General features: G+C 44.5%; 1 protein-coding gene across 2 annotated transcripts; it reads right to left on the bottom strand.

Moving 5' to 3' along the window:
• Positions 1-11892: 11892 nt before the first annotated feature.
• Positions 11893-16651, bottom strand: Pja1 (praja ring finger ubiquitin ligase 1). 2 transcript variants are annotated; one of them, XM_042694921.1, is made up of 3 exons: positions 16518-16651; positions 14762-14921; positions 11893-14206 (listed from the first exon to the last, which is right to left on the bottom strand). In XM_042694921.1, exon 3 carries the CDS (start codon positions 14143-14145, stop codon positions 12322-12324), a length of 1824 nt encoding a protein of 607 aa, XP_042550855.1. In that variant the 5' UTR covers positions 14146-14206; positions 14762-14921; positions 16518-16651; the 3' UTR covers positions 11893-12321. The 2 variants fall into 2 exon arrangements, with proteins under 2 accessions (XP_042550855.1, XP_042550856.1); XM_042694922.1 differs by lacking the exon at positions 16518-16651 and having other exon boundaries at positions 14762-14939.
• Positions 16652-19988: the final 3337 nt, after the last annotated feature.

The following is a 19988-nucleotide window of genomic DNA, read 5'->3' as shown; positions in this document are numbered from 1 at the left end:
ATCCCTACATTCTGTCCCTCCTATGAGGTTCTGATCTCAGTAAATAACCTCATCATCCAGTCACCCAAGCCAGAATCTTGGGAATCATCCAAAGCTTCTTCATACCCCCCAATTGTATTGACTGTCAATCTGGTCACTTTTGTTTAAAGTCTATTACATCTCTCCCTCCACATGGCCAGCACTCTATTTTAGCTTTCTTCATTAATTCCTTTATTTATCCACTCATTCAACAAGTTTATTCAGCTCCTACCATGTACTGGGCACAGCCCTAAAGGCTGAGAATTCTCTTCTGAACAAATGCACTCCCAAGGAAATCTGTGTCAGTCATGGCTGGGATCATTGCAGAAGGCAGGGGCTGACTGGAGGATGCAAAACATTGGTCATGAACCAGTATTCTGTAGTCAGCTTGCAAGAGTTTGCAGTCTGGCTCTGCCACTTATAACTGTGTGGCCTTGAGCATGTCACTTAATCTCTGTGTGCCTTCTTTTTCTCCTGTGGAGAAAGAGTCATGATAGCACTTGAGCTAGTCTCAGGATTGAAAACATATTTGATATTTATTTTGTGCTGGTACTCGGGCATGAACTCAGGGCCTGGACACTGTCCCTGAGCTTTTGTGTTCAAGGCTAGTCTAGTGCACTACCACTTGAGCCACAGCTCCACTTCTGGCTTTTTTTTTTTTGGTAATTTGAGAGAAGAGGCTTCTGGGCTTTCCTGGCTGAGCTGGCTTTGAACTGTGATCCTCAGATCTCCTCCTGAGTAGCTAGGATTAAAGGGATGAGCCATGGGTACCCGGCTATGTTTGCAATGTTTAGTGCTGGATAGCACCATGTTCTATCAGCAGTATTAATTTTATTACTTAAGATATAGCATGAAGCTAGGCATCAGTGGCTCACACTGTAATACTAACTACTCCAGAAACAGACCTGAGGATCACAGTTCAAAGCCAGCCTAGTCACAAAAGTTGGTGACTCTTAAAAGCTGGAAGTAGAGGTGTGGCAAAAGTGGTAGACAGCCCTACCCTTGAGCAGAAACACCAAGTAAAAGCATAAGGCAGTAGCCCTGCAACGGTGGCTCATGCTTGTAATTCTAGCTACTCAGGAGGCTGAGATCTGAAGATCACGGTTCAAACCTAGCCTGGCCAGGAAAGTCTGTGAGATTATCTCCAATTAACCACCAGAAAACTGGAAGTGGTGTTGTGGATTGAAGTGGTAGATCATAAGCCTTGAGGAAAAAAAGCTCAGAGACAGAGACCAGGCCCCGTGTTCAAGCCCCATGACCAACTGAGGGAAAAATAAAAAGCATGAGGCAGCTGGGTGCCAATGGCTCATGCTTGTAATACTAGCTATTTAGGAGGCTGAGATCTGAGGATTGCAGTTCGAAAATAGCCTGGGCAAGAAAGTCCATGAGACATTTATTTATTTATTTATTTTTGCAGTTGTGGGTGGAGCTTGAACTCTGAGCCTGGGCACTGTCCCTCAGCTCTTCAGCTCAAGGCTAGTGCTCTACGACTTGAGCTACAACACCACTTCCAGCTTTCTGGTGGTTATTTGGATATTAGAGTCTCACAGACTTTCCTGTCCAGGCTGGCTTTGAACCATGATCCTCAGATTTCAGCCTCCTGAGTAGCTAGGATTACAGATGTGAGCCACTGGCGCCCGGCAAGACCTTTTTTTTTTTTTTGTCAGTCATGGGGCTTGAATTCAGGGCCTGGGCACTCTGAGATAACTGACCAGAGTACCTTTTTGTAGAGTTATAATGAAAATTCCATGATGTTCCATGCTTAAGGTGTTCAGAAGGCTTGGTGCACAGGAAGGACTTGACTTTGGGCTCCAGACACTGTAGACTGAGTGAATCTAAACCAGCAAGGGGAGGCCTATGACAGCACCAGAGTCTAGGGGTAAGGATAGGAGACAGGCCAGAATTTCCTTCATTAGAAGTACAACTCAACATTGTCTGGGCTAGTGGCCATGTGAACTGGAATGTATGCTACTGATTAAGAGCAGAGACTATCTCAGTCACTTCAGGATTCCCCAGCGCTCCAAAGAGAAAGAGCTTAATAAATACAGGAAAGAAATGACCCTTACAGAGTGTCTCTTACAAATGGCCACTGTACATGACCCTTGTATCCTCTTTGCGGCAGCCATTCCAGATATTATCGTTCTGTTTTCTGGATAAGGGAACTGGAGCTCACAGAAATGAAATGCTTCACTCAGGGCCTAGAGCTAGAAATTCATCCAAGGGCTCTCTTTGGGCCTAGAGATGAGATAAACCAGGGCCTGAGGGTACATTTGAACACTGCAATTCCATATTTCTCTGGTGATCTGATAATCATGGGCCTCCTCACCCGTCTGCAGCCAATAGGCAAGTTCCACCTCTGCAGAATCTGCACTGTGTGGGAGGTCAAGGGCCATTAGCTGAACACATGTTAAATCCTAAGCCTTCCCAGGGATTAGGCCATAGAAGTTCTTGCCCTTGCTGGCCTGAAAGCTTAGTGAGTTGCAATTTTCCACCTGGGAGCTTTCAACTCATAGAGACTCCAGTGAGCGCCTATGCCAGTTATTCTCAGTCTGGAAGACTCTTTAAATTTTTCATGATAGTACTAGGACTTGAACTCAGGGCCTTGTATTCTTGCTTTGATTAAGGCTGATGCTCTACCACTTAAACCACAGCTCATGTCCAGCCTTTTTGGCAGTGAATTGGAGATACGAGTCTCACTGACATTCTTGTTCAGGAAGGCTTTGAATGGTTATCCTCAGATCTCAGCCTCCTGAGTAGCTAGGATCACGGGCATGAGCCATCAGCCACCCAGCTTGAAAGACTCTGAGCAAGCCTTGGATCTTTCTGTGCCAGTGTAGGGGCTTTGAGGGAGGAATCTACATGGCAGCTGTGTCTAATCAGACAAAGGGCCATGACACAGAAAGGTCAGTCCGGGGATCTGGGAGTGGTCAAGGACACAGAGAACACATCCAGCCTGGACCAGCCCACATTGTTCAACCTGAGTGGAGTGGGCATGCTCTATAGGAAGCCATGCCTTCCATCAAGGGGACTCAGGCACCATCTATTCCTACAGACAGTGGTGTGCAAAGAGCCTGGGTTAGCAGAGTCAATTGCAAATAAAAAATTACGAGTACTTGGCTTCTCCCTCCTCCTCCTCTTCTCTTCCTTTTCTCTCATCTTGTCCCTTCCAAAAGGAATGTTGGACTCTTGTTAATTTTATTTTACTCCAGATCCAGACTAGGCATGAAGAGCTAGCCTTGCCAGGTTGTTTGAAGGGATAGGGGATTATTTGGGGGTAGGGGATTATTTGGGGTAGGGGATTATTTCCATACAGAGAGTTTATTTTATTCTAAGACTTGGGCTCTTCCTGCTGCAGCCCAAAGAAAAGAGCCGGAAGAAAGGATACCAATAAACAATCAACACACTACTCAGGCTCCCATAGTGTTTTCTGCCCAAATGCTATTCCATTTGCTCATTCCAGCCATCCTATTCAATGGAGTTACTGTCCTATAAATTAGCAAACCAAGGTGACAAAGGACATGTGGCTCACAGCTAATTACCTTTAAAAACATTTTCAGGTGAAGGTCTTTACCTAGGCTACACTGGCAGAGCAAAGCTTCCTCGCAACTTCCACAATGGACTGAGACGAGGACCAAGCCGACCAACAAGGGCCTGCTTGACTTCTCTTAGAGGGTTCTGGCCTATCAGGTTGAGTTGGTGTTCTAGCATATTTCAATTCTTTACTTTTTTTAGTCATACTACAGTTTGTTTGTTTGCTTATTGTGCCTGCACTGGTACTTGAACTCAAGGTCCTGTGTTCTCTTGGCTTTTCACTCAAGGCTGGTATTCTAGTTCCACTTCCAGTTTTTTGATAGTTTATTGGAAATAAGAGTCTCACAAACTTTTTCTGCCTGGGCTGGCTTTGAACTGCAGTCCTCAGATCTCAACCTCCTGAGAAACTAAGATTATTATACATGAGCTACCAGCACTTGGCTTACTTACTTTTGTTGTGGTGAGAGTAAATGAACATTTCAGCTTGGAGGGGGAGGAGAATAGGGAGGGGTAAGTGGGAAATACAGTAACAATGATTAAAAACAAATGTACTCATTCCCTTACTTATGTAACTGAAATCCCATTGCTCATCATCTTTTCAATAAAAATATTTTAAAAAGTAAAAAAAAATCTCTTAGCAATAATCCGAAATACAGTAAAAATTTGCTATCTGCAGTCTTTTTTCTTGTTTTGTTTCTCTTACTAGCATACGTTAGTTGTAGAAGGGTGAGGGTTTATTTTGATATTTCTATATATGCAGAATAATGTATACACAGAAGCCTTACCCCTTCCCCCCCCATCACTCTTCCATATTCACTGTCCTCTTCTTAAACAAATTCCAACCAGTTTCACTGCTCTATTTTCACATGTGAAAAAGAAAACACAGTTTGGTGGGGCATCAGTGGCTCATGCCTGTTATCCTAGCTGCTCAGGAAGCTGAAATCTGAGGATTGCAATTCAAAGCCAGCCCAGTCAGGAAAGTCTATGAGACTTATGTCCAACTAGCAACCAAAAGTGGATCTGTGGCTCAAGTAGAGCACTAGCCTTGAGTCAAAAATAAACCTCAGGAACAGCACCTAGGACCTGAGTTCAAGCTGAAGTCTAGCACAAAATAAAAACCTCACTTCAACCATATAATCCTCATTCATCCTATTCATTATTCTTCTCCCTTCTGGCTAGTACCCACTCCACCAACAGAGTTTATTTTACTTTCCTGCTGTTTATTTTTTTAATGTTTATTAATTATAACAATAGGTTTTGCTATGGTATTTCAGATATGCTATATGAATATAAGGGAGGGGTTGTTTATGATGGTCCTGAGGTTTGAACTCAAGGCCTACACACTGCCCTTGAGCTTTTGTGCTCAAGGTTAGTGCTCTACCATTTGAACCATAGCTCCACTTCTGAATGCTTTTTGGCAGTAAATTAGAGATTGCAGTCTCACAGACTTTCCTGCCCTAGCTGGCTTTGAGCCAAAATCCTCAGATCACAGCAGCTAGGATTAGAGGCTTGAGTCACTGACACTAGGCACATATATTTTAATCAAAATAACCCTGTCCATTGCTTTCTCTTTTCTAGACTTCCAATACATTTCAATTATTTTTCAACTTTTTCTTCTTGCTCACCTGCTGATTGAGAACAATTTAAGAAATGCCTACCTGTAAAAAGCACAAATAAAATTTAAATTACCTGTAATCTCACCACAGATTGGCAATCAGCATCAGCTAACTTTAAGGTAGATTTCCTAATAACCTTATAGGTATATTCTGGTGGTCCTGCGCTTGATCTGGGCCACCTTCTACTCTCCACTAGGTTCCTCTCCCTACTAGGAGGTTAGCTTGGGCTGACACTTCTAGTCCCTATAGGACTTGACTTTGTGGCTAAGAACCAGGTAACCTAAGGCTTTTATTTTCTCTCAGGCTGGTCAAATCTGGTTTCTGGGTATTTGCTGTTTAATGCAAATTAAGTCTACAATTATTTGATTGGGCTGGCTCTGAACCTTGATTCTCAGATCTCGGTCTCCTGTACATGTAGAATTAGAAGCATGAGCCACCAGCACTAGGCAATCCTGCCATTTTCCCACATATATCCGGACCATAAAAATCACCAAGGAAAATATGTTCTACAACACAGGGCCACACATATGTGTACACACACACACACACACACACACACACACACCACACAATTTCATACATCCAAGCCTTTTTATTTTATTCTATCTGAGAACTCCCTCCCTCTCCCTCTCTCTCTCCCTCTCTCCCTCTCTCTCTCTTTCCCTCTCCCCCTCTCTCCCTCCCTCTCTCCCTCTCTCTCTCTCTCTCTCTCTCTTTCTCTCTCTCTCTCCCTCTCCCTCTCTCTCCTTTCTCCCTCCTCTTTCCAATGGGGAAAAATGAGCTGGAGACATAACTCTGTGATAGAGTACTTATCTAGGATGCATAATGCCCTGGTAAGCCTCCTCTTGCCACACAAACTTGGCTTCTTGTTTATCTTTTCATAGCATGGATATATATGTATCTTTCATGAAATATGTGGTAATAACTGGATAGGCTTATCTGTATCTGGCATTTGTGATTTCTTGAGTTTTGGATGTTCTTTCAGGGTGAGAAGGGTCTTCCTCACGCTGGATGGATCCAGGCTGTCTGGTGAAACTTCTCTTGATTCTACCATAACTTATTTAACCAGATGCCTTGTGATGAACATTTAACTGATTTACCATCTTGGAACTATAAAAAACTCAACAATAGCTGGGAAGGTGGCTCAGCGGTAGAGCACTTGCCTTGCATGCATGAGGCCCTGGGTTCGATTCCTCAGCACCACGTAAGCAAAAAGAAAAAAAAGCCGGAAGTCACGCTGTGGCTCAAGTGGTAGAGCGCTAGCCTTGAGCTGCCCAGGCCCAGAGTTCAGGCCCCACGACCAGACCAGAAAAAAAACAAAAAACAAAAAACAAAAAACCTCAACAATAAATATTCTTAAGCCAGGCACTGATGGCTTATGCTAATAATCCTAGCTACTCAGGATGCTGAGATTGAGAACCTATGTGCCAACACAGCCTGGACAGGAAAGCCCATGAGATTCTTACCTCCAATTAGCCAACAAAAGTCAGCAGTGGAGCTCTAACTCAAGTGGTATAGCATCAGCATTGAGGGAAAAAACTAAGGGGCAGTTCTTAGGTGCTGAGTTCAAGCCCCAGTACTAGCACTAGAAATATAAATAAATATTCTTGAACAAACAATTTTTGTGTTGTTACTTATACAAGATAAATTCCTATTAGTAGATTCACTGGGCCAGAATGTGTATAGACCTAAATGTTAACACATTTCCCTAAGAGGCCTTTCAAACAAATGGAATTAATACCACCACCAGAATGGAAAAGACCAATCCTGCATTCTCTGTTCCTTTTTTGGGTGGCTGCTGTTTACTTTCACTTTAGATATCTTTGTGAACCAGAAACAATCCCTCTCCCCACTTCTCAGCTCTGTCAGCCAGGTCCTTTGCTCCTAGCTTATCCTGTATTTGCCTCCAATTTCCCAGAACCTATTAACCATCTCTACAAGTCTGTCTCACACACCAGACTAGACTATGAGTTTTTCTCTTTTGTCAGTGCTGGGGTTTGAACTCAGAGCCTTGGGTTTGCTAGGTAGGCATTCTACCACTTGAGCCACACCTTCAGTCCCAGATTCTGAGCTATTTGAAAAGAGATGAAGCATTTTTATTAACCTCTTGCAGGCCCTGGTTGAAAATCCTGATGGCAGAAACTCAATACATATTTGTAAAACAAGTCAGCTATGACTACACAGCTTGTTTGTTGAAGGGAAACACAGTCTTGACTGAGCAGTGCCTTGGGCTTTCTTCTGGATTCCTGATCATTGGCCTATGTGCTTGTACCCCAGTCCTCACTTGCCTTCAGGCAGGCTTCCAAACTTGTGACAGCCACATGCCTCTGACTGAACATGCAGTATCTCCTAGTCCTGAGGAAGAGTCCTTCCATGCATCTGTGTCAATTTTTTTGCTGTTGTTGTTGGTCGTGGGGCTTGAACTCTGGGCTTAGGCACTGTCCCTCAGTTCTTCAGCTCAAGGTGAGTGCTCTGCCACTTGAGCCACAGTGCCACTTCCGGTTTTCTGATGGTTAATTAGGAGGTGAGTCTCACGAACTTTCCTGCCCGGGCTGGTTTTGAACCGTAATCCTCAGATCTCAGCCTCCTGAGTAGCTAGGACTACAGGCGTTAGCCACCAGCACCCGGCTGTGTCATTTTTTTTCATGGTGGTATTGGCGTTTGAACTCAGGGCTTTGTGCTTGCCATGGAGGCACTTTACCACTTGAGCTATACCTCCAACCCTGTCATTTCTTCTCTTCCTCTGGCTGCTATTGTACTGTGCCCCTGTCATCTGGGCAGCATGTGGCATTTGTGACCACATGAGCTGAATCTTATTGGAGCCAGTTTGGGGTTTTTCTTGTGTGTGTGCATGTATGCGCATGCACACTCACCCCCCAAACTCCCCCCCCCCCCCCACATGCACATCAGTCCTGGGGCTTGAACTCAGGACCTAGGTGCTGACCCTAGCTTTTTCACTCAAGGCTGGTACTCTAATTACTTGAGCTACAACTAAACTTTTGGCTTTTTGCTGGCTAATTAAAGATAAGAATCTCATGGACTTTTCTGCTCAGGTTGACTTCAAACCATTGTTCTCACATCTTAGTCTCCTGGGCGGCTGATTACAGGTATGAGCCACTAACATCTGGCTGAAGTTCAGGTTTTTCTGACATCCAGATCCCATCCCTTATCCTGTTCCTCTGGGACAGGGGTTGATGGGAAGAAAGAATTACTCTTCCCCTCCACCACCAAAGCAAACATTTCTGCTGCTGCAGAATGCTACCACCATTTGGAGCCTGATCTCCTTGTCATTCCCTTTCTGGGATCAATGGGAGAAGCTAGGGCAATCATTGAATGGAAGGGACCTGGGTAGGCACTTCCTAGGATAGTGGGATTCAGAACCAGGAAATAGGAATATGTAAAGTATACAGTGGTCACAAAGTACCACTGTGAAAATATGAATGCCAATGATGGGCAGAAAGAACCCCAGAGTTCAGTTGGCTAAAGGCTGGGACCAGGTGGGCAAAGCACCATATCTCTGCTGTGTGAGACAGAGTCTCTGTCCAGGCCTTATCTACCTTCAGATAACTCCACTTTGTCTTCACAGGCCCTGAGCCTGAGAATATCCCTAAAGAGGCCCATGGGGAGGGGTTCAAGAAAATAGCATTCATGTAGAGGTGTATAGGGACCTTCAGAGGTTGGGGTAATAGAGTTAACACTGGATTCAAGTGGCCTGATTGGACTAGAACACTATAATTCTTATTAGGTTCTTGCTGCCCTCGTCTTCCCTGTTTGGGGAGAAGAATCTAGTCACCCTACCAGCAACTATCAATGAACACTTCTGTCAAGCACAGCATGCCAAGGACTGTAGAAATGACTTTATCATAGCTGTTGACCTCAAGGACTTACAAAGATGGGAGATTGGAGAGGAAAGGAACTAGGAGTTAAAAGGATGGGTTTCTTTAGGAAGTAGCACACGTGCTTTTGAAAGGCTGAATAGAATTGAGATAGGGCTGGGAAGGACACTTCAGGACAGAGGCCCCTAAGCATGTATGTGGAAGCAGATCACTGAAACAGAGGGCTGAGCAGGGCAGGGTCTTAGAGCACATGAAGGACCTTGTGAGGGTTCACCATGATGCTAGTTGGACCACCTCAGGAAATTAGGGTGCTCTGTGAAGCATATGGTGGTGGTGGTGGTGGTGTGTGTGTGTGTGTCTATGGGGGGGGGGCATGTGCTTATAACACTGTGATTTGAATTCAGGCTTTGCACTCTGACTTAAGCTTGTTTACTACAGGCTGGTATTCAACCACTTGAGCCATAGCTTCACTTCTAGCTTTTTGCTAGTTAATTGAAGTCTCAAGGACTTTTCTGCCTGGGCTAGTTTTAAATGTCAATTCACAGATCTCAGACCCCTGAGAAGCTAGGATTACAGGTATAAGCCATCAGCACCAGGGCATATAGTGTTCTACAGTTCAAATTAGGGGCCAAAACTTGAGACTATTTATTCCACAGCCAGAAATTAGGCCAGAAACACAATGTAAACAATGAATACACCAAATATCTTGCTCAAAATATGGATGCTCCAAATATGACTTCTAGGTGCTGACTATGGGCCCACTGCATTTTAAGTAACTATTGTTTTAACTATTGGCCATTCAGGATTTTGTTCGTTTGTGCACATGCATGCACCCACACCCACACCCATACCCATAGGTACTAGGGCTTAAATTTAGGACTTTGGCACTTAGTTTTCTTAGTCAAGGCTGCTCTACCCCTTGACCTACAGCTCACTTCAGGATGTTTTGCTGGTCAACTGGAGATAAGAGTCTCAGAGACGCTGCCCTGGCTGGCTTTGAATTTGAGTAGCTAGTAATACAGGCATCTGCCTGTAATTACAGGATGAGCAGTGCCTAGAGTGAGCAAATGCTTTAAAACACTTGCTCTTTATACTTCACTCCTCCAGATGTGAATGACTGGCACAAGTGTCTAGTAGGCTTAACTGTGAGCAAAGGTGACTGATGGGCTCTGTATAGCTGGGGTGCAAGGTCCATGTGCAGCTGCTCAGGGTACCAGGACCATGTGGTCTCAGAGTCTCACTTCCTCTGAGACTACATTGGCAGGTTACTCTTAACACCTGCAGAGGCCTCTCCTGCACCAACTCATTCTGACTGAAAATTAGGATTGATGCTATGCTGTGGGAGCAGGAAGAGAGATGATTGGGATCTTAGTGTGCTCTTAAAATACTTCCTACTAAAATGCCAGTGAAAGAACAAAAAAGTTTGTAGCAAACCATTGTAACCCACCCAGAAGGACCCTACAATCACTCCATGCCCTGTTGAGGTGTGGGCAGAAGGCTGTGGATGAATACAGAACAGCTGGTGAGGAATGAACTCATAGTATTTATTTAGACACAGTTCAGGTAAAATGATTGTGGTTTCTACACATTTGTGTATTTACAGTGGGAAAGTTAATACTTTTTCTGAGCAATTTTTTCATTTTTGTCTTCAGGCTGGCTCCTAGTTAATATTCATGAAAATACAATCACGGTAAAAAATAAATAAACAAAAAAATAAAAAAAATCAAATGCCTTTTTTTCAGGCAAAAAATTCTTCACTAGATCCAATTCTCCATCTCTCCCGAGATGTCCAATGCCATTAGTTAAGGATGTAGTCTTTCAAATATTTTATGCATTCTTATATATGCTTTGTTTTCATATGGCTTTATTTATATTAACATGCTTTACCTGCTTGGTGCTAGTGACTCATACTTCTAGCTACTCAGGAGGCTGGGATCTGAGGATCATAGTTAGAATCCAGCCTAGGCAGACAGATCTGACACTCCTATTTCCAATTAAGAAGCCAAAAGCCACAAGTGGAAATGTGGCTTAAGTGGTAGAATGCCAGCCTTAAGTGAAAATCGTAAGGGAGATCACCCTGACCCCATGTTCAAGCCCAAATATCAGCACAAAAAATACTCCATTGGTTATGGACATATATCCATGTACATACACACATGCATATCATCTAAACACAGACAAGTAAATCCACCATTTTCTGGGTAGTGTTTACCTCTGTGTAGGTAAATATGGTAGTGAGGAATGTCATCTGTGTAATTTTTTAATTTATGACAGACAAGAGATTGACAGAGAGGTGGAGCAAATATGGACAAATGTTTTGCTTGTTCACTGTGTGAATGGGAACTTCTATTTCCAGCAGCCACTGACCATTGAGGTATGTGTGTATACCTGCCAGCCTGCCAGCCAGTACTGAGACTTGAACTCAGGGCCTCACACTCTTAGTTGGCTATTTTGCTCAAGGGTGGCACTCTACCACTTGTGACCCACACCTTCACTTCCAATTTTTGGTGGTTACTTGGAGTCTCACAGATTATTTTCTGTTTAAGCTGGATTGGAATCAGTCTTCAGATGTCAGCCTCCTGGGCAACTAGCACTGGCTGTTATTGTTTTAAGCTATATAGATGACATATACCTTTTTTTTTTTTTTTTTTACCAATTCTGAGAACTTCTATTTTCTCAAGTGATTTTAAATCTTTCAATTCTTGCACTCAGTTTGGGCTTTACGATTGTTCTATATTTTAATCATGTTTTCTCTTGGTTTCTTTCTGTACCTAATCTTTCTCTTGTAATAGACACATCTTATTCCTACTCTTTAAAAAAAAAAATTCTGGTTTTGGTGCTAGTATTTCCAGTCTTGGCATCACCATTTCAGAGAAAACCAAACAATTCTGTTTACCATGGAAAAACCAAAGAACTTTAATAAGCTTTAATGGCAGACACTGCGATTACAGGAACATTAGGCCAAAACATGCAACAAAAATGCTTTTGCCTTTTGAACATATTTAACAGATAAACTTGACATTACAATTAACAACACAGTCTATTCAAGAAAACAAAGGCAATTTATTTTAGCTCTCAGATTAGAAAATTTATGCTCTTACAGCGATCTCAAGTAGCATTTAGAAAGTTTAGTTTCCTTCTAACCCCTAAAGACACCATGAATTTGAACGCAACCCCACGCAACCATTTCTACATTGAAAATGATCAGAATCAACAGCTTTAAGAATCCATTTTCATTTGCGTTGTTTATTTTGAGAGAGCTCCTGCACTTAAAGGTTTCAGATAGGGAGAAGAATTAGGGTGGGATTAAACCTTGGCATTTAGAGAGCAGGTGGGAACATGCAGCGGCACACGGGACAGGTCCCGGACTTCTGAAGCCAGATGGAGACACATGGCTTGTGGAAGTAGTGGTGGCATGGCAACTCAGTTGCCACCTCCCCCTTCACATATTCACTGCAACAGATAGGACAGCACATTTCCTGACCTACTGCATCTTGATCTTCTGTGACCAGGATCTCAGGGAGAGTATCAATGCTCTCCTTGTTGGCTGGTGGGTTGGCCACCTCCACATCCACGGCGAGGGACTCCAAGTGTGCAAGGGCGGTCTCCATCGCTTGAGCCAGGCGCTCTTCCAGAGCCATGTAGGTGAGGAATTGAGGATCCACATAGGAAATGGCTTCAGCCACTCCTAACCCATCTGCAAATCCGTCAAACAGGCTCCAATCCACTTCTAGGTCTTCACTCACACTGGAGTCATCTTCAAGGTTGTTGTTCCCATCCAGCACAAATGTCCCAGGCTGAATCAAGGGGGGACGGGAATTGTTATCACCCTCACTGCTACTCTCATTCTCACTGTATCGAAGCCAAGGGATCTCTGCTGCTCCCCGAGGTGCCTGCTCCTCTCTTCTAAGAGATGGTTCTTGAACATCCTCAATATAACTATTGCCATTGGTGCTGGCACCAGTGCTGGCACTGGTGCTGTCACTGGTGCTGGCACTAGCACTAGCACTGGCACCAGCACTGGCACCAGCCATGGCACAAGCCCCATCCTCGGGGTCAGGGCTGCTGCTACTGGCAGCACTCACATTTAAGGAAGCTTGTGGAGGCTCCTGCTCTTCCTTTCCTGTCAGTGTCTCCCAGCTCTCTCCACTGGGGGACGGGGGCAGCTCTCGATTTCGATACCTGCAGCGCAGAGTGGCGATCCACTCTTTCTCACTGTCCGAATCTTCATCCATGTATCTGTGGTAATCATTGTACATATAGAAGTTAGAGTCAGCCATGGTTCGACGGCGTCTGGGTCCCTTCTCTCGCTTCCCTTGGCCAGTGATCCTCCCTTCTCTCTTGTCTTCAGGGTATTTTGGTTCAGAGTAGCTGCTGGAACTTTCACCTCGGCCTCTTCTTGCCATGCCATTGGGATAGCTTTCATCCTTCTTGGCAGCATCCATCCACCTGGAAGTACTATGTGGCATATCATCATCATCATCGGTATCAAAAAATACTTTTGGTTTCACGCTTGGTGGTGCCACATTGCGGACTTTAGGCCTCACCACGGGTTCCTCGGCACTCTTGGAGGTGTTTTTTCCACCACCACACAGACTCACAGGAGCCCTGCCAGGATGCACAGGTAAACTCTGACCTCGCCTCTCCCTCTCCAAGTTGTCACCTTTTTTAGCCCCCTTGCCTTCAGCAGAAGACATGTAAGAGGCCGCACCATTTTGCTTTTGATACTCTGCTCTGCCAGCAGAATACCTCCCAGAAGGGGCTGGGTCACGTTCCTCTCTCCCATTACGGTTATAACTAGAGAAATGGGCATGTGCCCCCATCACATTAGACCTGGCCCCTTTCTCTTGGTCATACACCTTGTCATCCTTAAGCTTGCCAGTTTTCCCTCGTACTGGCAGACGTTCCACAGGCCCAGCCCCCTCCTCCTCACTATCGTCTACTCCAAAAGTATCAATATGTCCATAAGCCATTCCTCTTCGGCTAACGGAAGCCCTGAACTCTCTGGGCAGATACCTGGAATAGTCCTCATTTTCAACAGTCAAGCTGCTTCCAGAGCCTTCTCGGTCATCCCAACGACGACGACGACTGGCAGAAAATGGTGATCGGCTCCTCTTGGATTGACTGGGGGTTGATCTATGCATTGGTACTTTGGATGTTGTCTTTCTCTGGGTGGCAATCCTCCCTTGCTGGCTCCTAGATGGCCTGTAAATGAAATAAGCACACCTTCTTTCATACCTTCTGCCTTCATTGGATTGATACTCTCCTGCTGTTTTGGGTTGTATAGGCTTGCTAGATTCCTGATCCAAAGCTCTGATTTAGGAGGGGTTTCAATATAACTAGATTGCACTCTGGGAAGGCTCTCTCCTTTCCTGCCCATGATTTTAAGCTGGAAAAAATTAGTTGAAAATAAAGAACAGGGAGATAAACTTTTACTTTAGCAAGCAGATAATAAAAGACAAAGAGGCCTTTAAAATTAGTCGTGATTTCTTCTAAGAAAGCAAATAGTACTCCATCAGGTGTAGACTTGGAATAGATGCTTAATGTAGGCAAAATGATTACAAAGATTGGGCCTGCAGGAAAGCTAAATTCTGGGGGCAATGTGACAGAAGAAAGAGTGAGTGGACACTTAGAATTGTGCTAACGTGGGAGGAAGGAACACTGCTGAGGTTTGGGGGGTTGTTTTTTCTGTGCTGGTTCTGGGGCTTGAAAACTCGGGGCTTTTTTGCTCAAGGCTGGCGCTCTATCATTGAGCCATACCTGTACTTTGGTTTTTTGGTGTTTGATTGGAGACAAAAGGTGTCAAAGTCTCTTTTCTCCAGGCTGGCTTTGTATTCGAATAGTCAGATCTCAGCCTCCACTGGTGCCTGGCTGCTGTAGGTTTTTATGGCGTGTTTCCTGGAGTTCTTTCTGGTGAGCACTGCAGACACAGGAGAAATGCAAATTGGAATTGAGTCGAAAATATAGATCACTATGTGTAAATGAGCACCTACGTGTCTGTTGGAAGGAGGACAGATGGAAGGGACCAGTAAAACTGCAATGGAAGGAAGCTTGTATTTGTAGAAAAGAGGGTGTTAGAATAAGACCCCTTCTGGATGTGGTATGCAAATGTCAGGTGTGGGCGGGGCAGCTTCAGAGAGGGTTTTGGGTAAATGTGTGAGAAACAAGGGGTGTGTGTGTGTGCGTGGCTGTATGTGTAGTAGCTGGAACCTGGATAAAAGCAAATATTTGTGTGTATCACAGGCAGGGAAAAGGAAGAGTATAGTGGCAGTTAGAGGGGTGTCAGTGTGTGTATATGCGCTTTTGTGTTTGTCAAAACGGAAGGTGACAATGGAGGAACTGCAGCCGGTATCAATGGTGGGAGAGCTGCAATGAAAAGGGGTGTGTGCGGCCAGCATAACGGGCCATCTGCACATTTGAATACAACAAGCAGGAAGGAGGTAGCCGAGAAGGATTTCTATTTGGAAGTAGAAATCACACAGAAGTCATCAACTAGTAAGGGAGAAGTGTATATGCTCCGATGGGGTGTGGATGAGAAGAGCAACCAGGGTGTAATGTATGTATGCATATGTAAGAGGTCTGCAATAGAAGCATATGTGGGGATGTGGCAGGCTAGAGGGTGACCCCGAGGGGTAGGCCTGTAGGGGTGTGAATAGCTGTGTGCGTGCTTGTGCGCTCATGTTTTTGTGTGTGCTAGAGAAAGCAAAGGAGGGAGGGTAGAAGGTTCTAGAGGTATGAAATAGGCCTGGTGCACGGGGGGCAAAGCAATAGGGGGTGCGTGATAGACTACCCGCGTGCCCGTGTGCGCATGCGTGGGAAAGGGGACTCGCTGGAACGTTGGAGATGGAGGGATAGGGACGAGGCTGCTTCATCAGGTTTCAGTGTGTGTGTGTGGGGGGGGAGTGTTCGCGTAAGCGGCAGTGCACGCGCCGGGGCCCCACACACGAGAGGGGGATGCAGTGTCATAATAAGGGGGGGCATCATTACCAGCTCAATGGGCAAACCAAATTGAGGTGACACGAACAAGGAGGTAAAAAAAAAATAAATGGTATATGTGAACATAGTTTTTTATGTGAGGCTAATTTTGTTTTTACCTCAGAAATTCTTTTCCTGGGGACAAATATTTATACCGGAATATCTTAACCATTTCTCGGTCGGCAAAACGCGTCCAAGATGGGGGAAGAAAGGCCGCGGAGCTTTCCTCAAGGGGGCCGCGGAGGGAGGAAAGGCGCGGAAGGGGCAACGGGCCGCGACCACCTCTCTACTCAGTCAGGGGCCACAAGCGTAGGGAAGGGGCTACACAAAACCGGGGCTAGTGCCCCAAAAGGCCCTTTGGGGCAAGGGCCTATGCACTCTGTAGTCAGGTCTCTATCGGTCCCACCCCCTTCCCAAGAGGAAAACCCAAAAAGAGGTTTGTGGGCTCTCCTCCTGCCCCTCACTCCGAATCCTCGCCCCACTGCTCGACCACCCTCCCACAGCCAGAACCTGGCTGAATAGGGGGCAAACCTTCTCTTACCTACTCCGGACGGCCACACGCTCGACGGACAAGCAGAGCTCCGGGGCCTCCGGGACCTCCGGGGACCTCCGGGACCTCCGACACCGCCGACCGCCACAGCGCCAGTACCTCAGCTCCGGACTCCGGCTCCTCCTCCGCCAGATAGCAACCCGGCAGGCGGAGACTGCGACGGCGGAAGTGATTGTGACGCCAGCCACAGCCACGCCCCCTGATGTGCAGGGTTGGGGGGGCAGCGGGGGGGGGGGGGGCCGAGGAGGCGCGGAGCCGCGGGGGCCATGGAGCGCGTGGGCGGAAGAGAACGGGGAAGGGAAGGCAGCTACGAACCACCAATCAGGTGGGCCCGAAAGCATTTCATTTTGTGTGCTGAAATCTGCCAAGATACGAAACAGAACAGTGAAAAACAACAACAACAACAACAAAAAACAGCGTGGATAAATGATTCACATTGAGCCATATTTCCTTCAGTTTTTTTCTGGCTTTTTCATCTACTTAAATGAAATGTTCAAATTCTTTCTGATTAATTGCAACGTGAGAATAATGGTATTACTGTAGCACACCCTATTTCCATGTTATAATTTGGGAGTATAAAAAATGCAAAACTGTATTTAGGGGAGCAATAAGCTTAAAAAATTTAACCTGATGGTTAAAGCAAATTGAAGCTGTTTGTTCTGAAATTTGTTGCTGTTGATGACTTTTTCATCCAAAAAATACTTATCAAATGTCACACAATTTAAAATTCTGTTCATTGTAGCTTGTAATGCTAGCTACTCAAGAGGATCTGAGTTCCAACCAGTCTGGGCAAGAAACTCCTGTGAGAGTCCTACCGCCAATATATGCATCCCCTCCCCCCCCCCCCAAAAAAAATGCCAGAAATGAGGTTGTGGCTCAACTGTTACAGCACCAGCCCTGCGTGGCAAAAACTCAGCTACAGCATCCAAACCCTGAATTCCCAGTACCAAAGTTTGCGTTTACAGATAATGGAATAATACTACGACTGACAGACACTTGTAGCCATGCTGTTTAAAAGTCAAGAAGCATCAGAAAACATCAGAAACAAAACAACTTGTTTCATCCACTAAAAAAGATAGCATCACAGAAATATGTGTGCCAAACAACAAGTTACCTATCATAATGTGTGAAATACTTTTAGAAATATACAGCTATCAGAAAGTCTATTATTGTAGTAAAAGACTTAACCCACACTTTCTATGGCTATAGATAGATCAAATAGACTGCAGAATATGTAAGGATCTAGGGAGGTGGAATGACACAATTAATATCGGTCTAATATATATGCATCTTTCTACTCAATGGGACACATTTTCTTTTATGAAAGTATTTTAAATATTTCAAACATGTACAAACATACAGAGTATAAAATACACATTTGAATGCATCTGCCACACAGATTGAGCAAACTTTATTTCCTTCAGGTCCTCAGATTCTTATTTTTGAAACAAAAATTTACAGCTAAAGTCCTTTTTCCCACTTAATGTACCTTTACTTGTTTTTCCCCCAACAAGGACTATTTGTAACCTGGTATGTTTTCTTCTGTTTTTCTGTGTCTACATATGTTTTTATCTGTAACCAATACACACTAAATTTTTTATGGGTGCTGTTATTGGGGTTTCAACTCAGGGCCTTGCACTTTCCTTAGAGTTGTGCTCAAGGCTGGTGCTCTACCACTTGGGCCACACCTCTATTTTTTTTATTTTGGGGGGTTAATTAGACATATAGGTTTCAATGACTTATCTATCTATTCTGGCTTTTGTACCTCAATCCTCCGATCTCCTGAGTAGCTACAATTTGAGGCATGAACCACTAGAACTCAGCTGCTTTGTTTTTCAGATAAAGTCTCTCATGTTTTTTGGCTAGAGCCAGCCTAGATCGGAGCTTTTCTCATAGCTAGCATGTACCACACCTTTCGTGTTGGTTGATATAGAGCCAACTTTTGCCTAGGCTAGCTTCAAACCATGATCTTCTTATCTCTAATTCTCATGTAACTGAGATTATAGGAATGCACCACCATACCTGCCTAGGTCATGCACTTCAACTGTGGAATGCTATTTTGTCAATTATCCAACATATTGCTATAATATTTTATTATATGAAATTCTGTTGCATGAATTATGCAACCACAAAGTTCTTTTCCCTACTGACATATTTGGGTTGTTTCTGCCTTATGACATTATGAAGATCCTGTGGACCTCTCATACCCATAAGGACTTAATGAGTGTTTTAATAGATTGATCCCCTTAGCATCTCCAAGAACATGGCCCTGGCCTCTCCCAGCTACTATGCCTGTGACTAGTGTACCTAGTCGAAAACAGACATCTGTTTAGCCCAATGAGCTTTTCTGAGTATTAGTATTTTAAACATATGCTCTGACATAAAAAGGGATTGGGAAAACTAATATGCATTACCTTATGTACACTGAAATGGCACTTCTTTCTTTCTTTCTTTCTTTTTTTTTTTTTTTGTTGGTCCTGCAGCTTGAACTCAGAGGTCCCGGGCACTGTCCTTGAGCCTCTCTATGCTCAAGGCTAGCAGTATACCACTTAGCCACAGCAGAACTTCCAGCTTTTTCTGTTTATGTGGTACTAAGGAATCGAACCCAGGGTTTCATGCATGCTAGGCAAGCACTCTTTAAGCCACATTCCCAGCTCCCTGAAATGGCATTTCTTGATAATAAGATGTATGATAGTTATCTATTACTGCATAACAAATTCCATCAAGCACATAGCAGCTTAAAAGAACAAATATTTAGCCTGGCACCGGTGGCTAATGCCTATAATCCTAGCTACTCAGGAGGCTGAGATCTGAGGATAGTGGTTCAAAGCCAGCCCAGGCAGGAAAGTCCGTGAGACTCTTATCTAGAATTAACTAGGAAACTAGAATTGGCGCTGTGGCTCAAGTGGTAGAGGCTCTCCTTGAGTTGAAGAGCTCAGGGACAGTGCCCAAGCCCAGAGTTCAAACCCCACAATAAAAAAAAGAACAAATATTTTTATCACAGTTTCTGTGGGTCAACAATACAAACCTTGGCTTAGCCTGGCACCTATGGCTCAAGGCATTTCATAAGGTGACCTTTAAGCTCTCATTTGAGGCTGCAGTCTCATTTGAAGGCTCATTTGGGATGAGCTCCTTTTATGTAGCTGTTGACAAGCTTAAGAAGATTGACACCCCTAAATCCTTAACTTAATGTGGTTTCTGATACATGTTGATTCCTTGTCATGTGGATCTATTCAAAGACTTTTTTTTTTTGTTGATGGGGCTTGAACTCAGGGCCTGGGTGCTATCCCTGAGCTTTTTTTTTGCTCAGGGCTAGCATTCTACCACTTTAAGCCACAACTATATTTCTGGTTTGGGGGTAGTTAATTGGAAACTGCACAGGCTGTCTTTGAACCACGATTCTCAGATCTCAGCCTCCTGAGTAGCTAGGATTATAGGCGTGAGCTACCAGTATCCAGCTTG

Source organism: Dipodomys spectabilis, unplaced genomic scaffold (assembly GCF_019054845.1).
Source record: "Dipodomys spectabilis isolate Male_0828 unplaced genomic scaffold, ASM1905484v1 ptg000176l, whole genome shotgun sequence".
Classification (NCBI taxonomy): domain Eukaryota; kingdom Metazoa; phylum Chordata; class Mammalia; order Rodentia; family Heteromyidae; genus Dipodomys; species Dipodomys spectabilis.
Note: the sequence above shows the minus strand (reverse complement) of the source record. Positions and strands in the feature narration are given on the sequence as shown.

Bases quoted from the DNA above. Each gene is read 5' to 3' on its own strand.
- Pja1 (XM_042694921.1), bottom strand. From the start codon at position 14,145: ATGCATAGATCAACCCCCAGTCAATCCAAGAGGAGCCGATCACCATTT.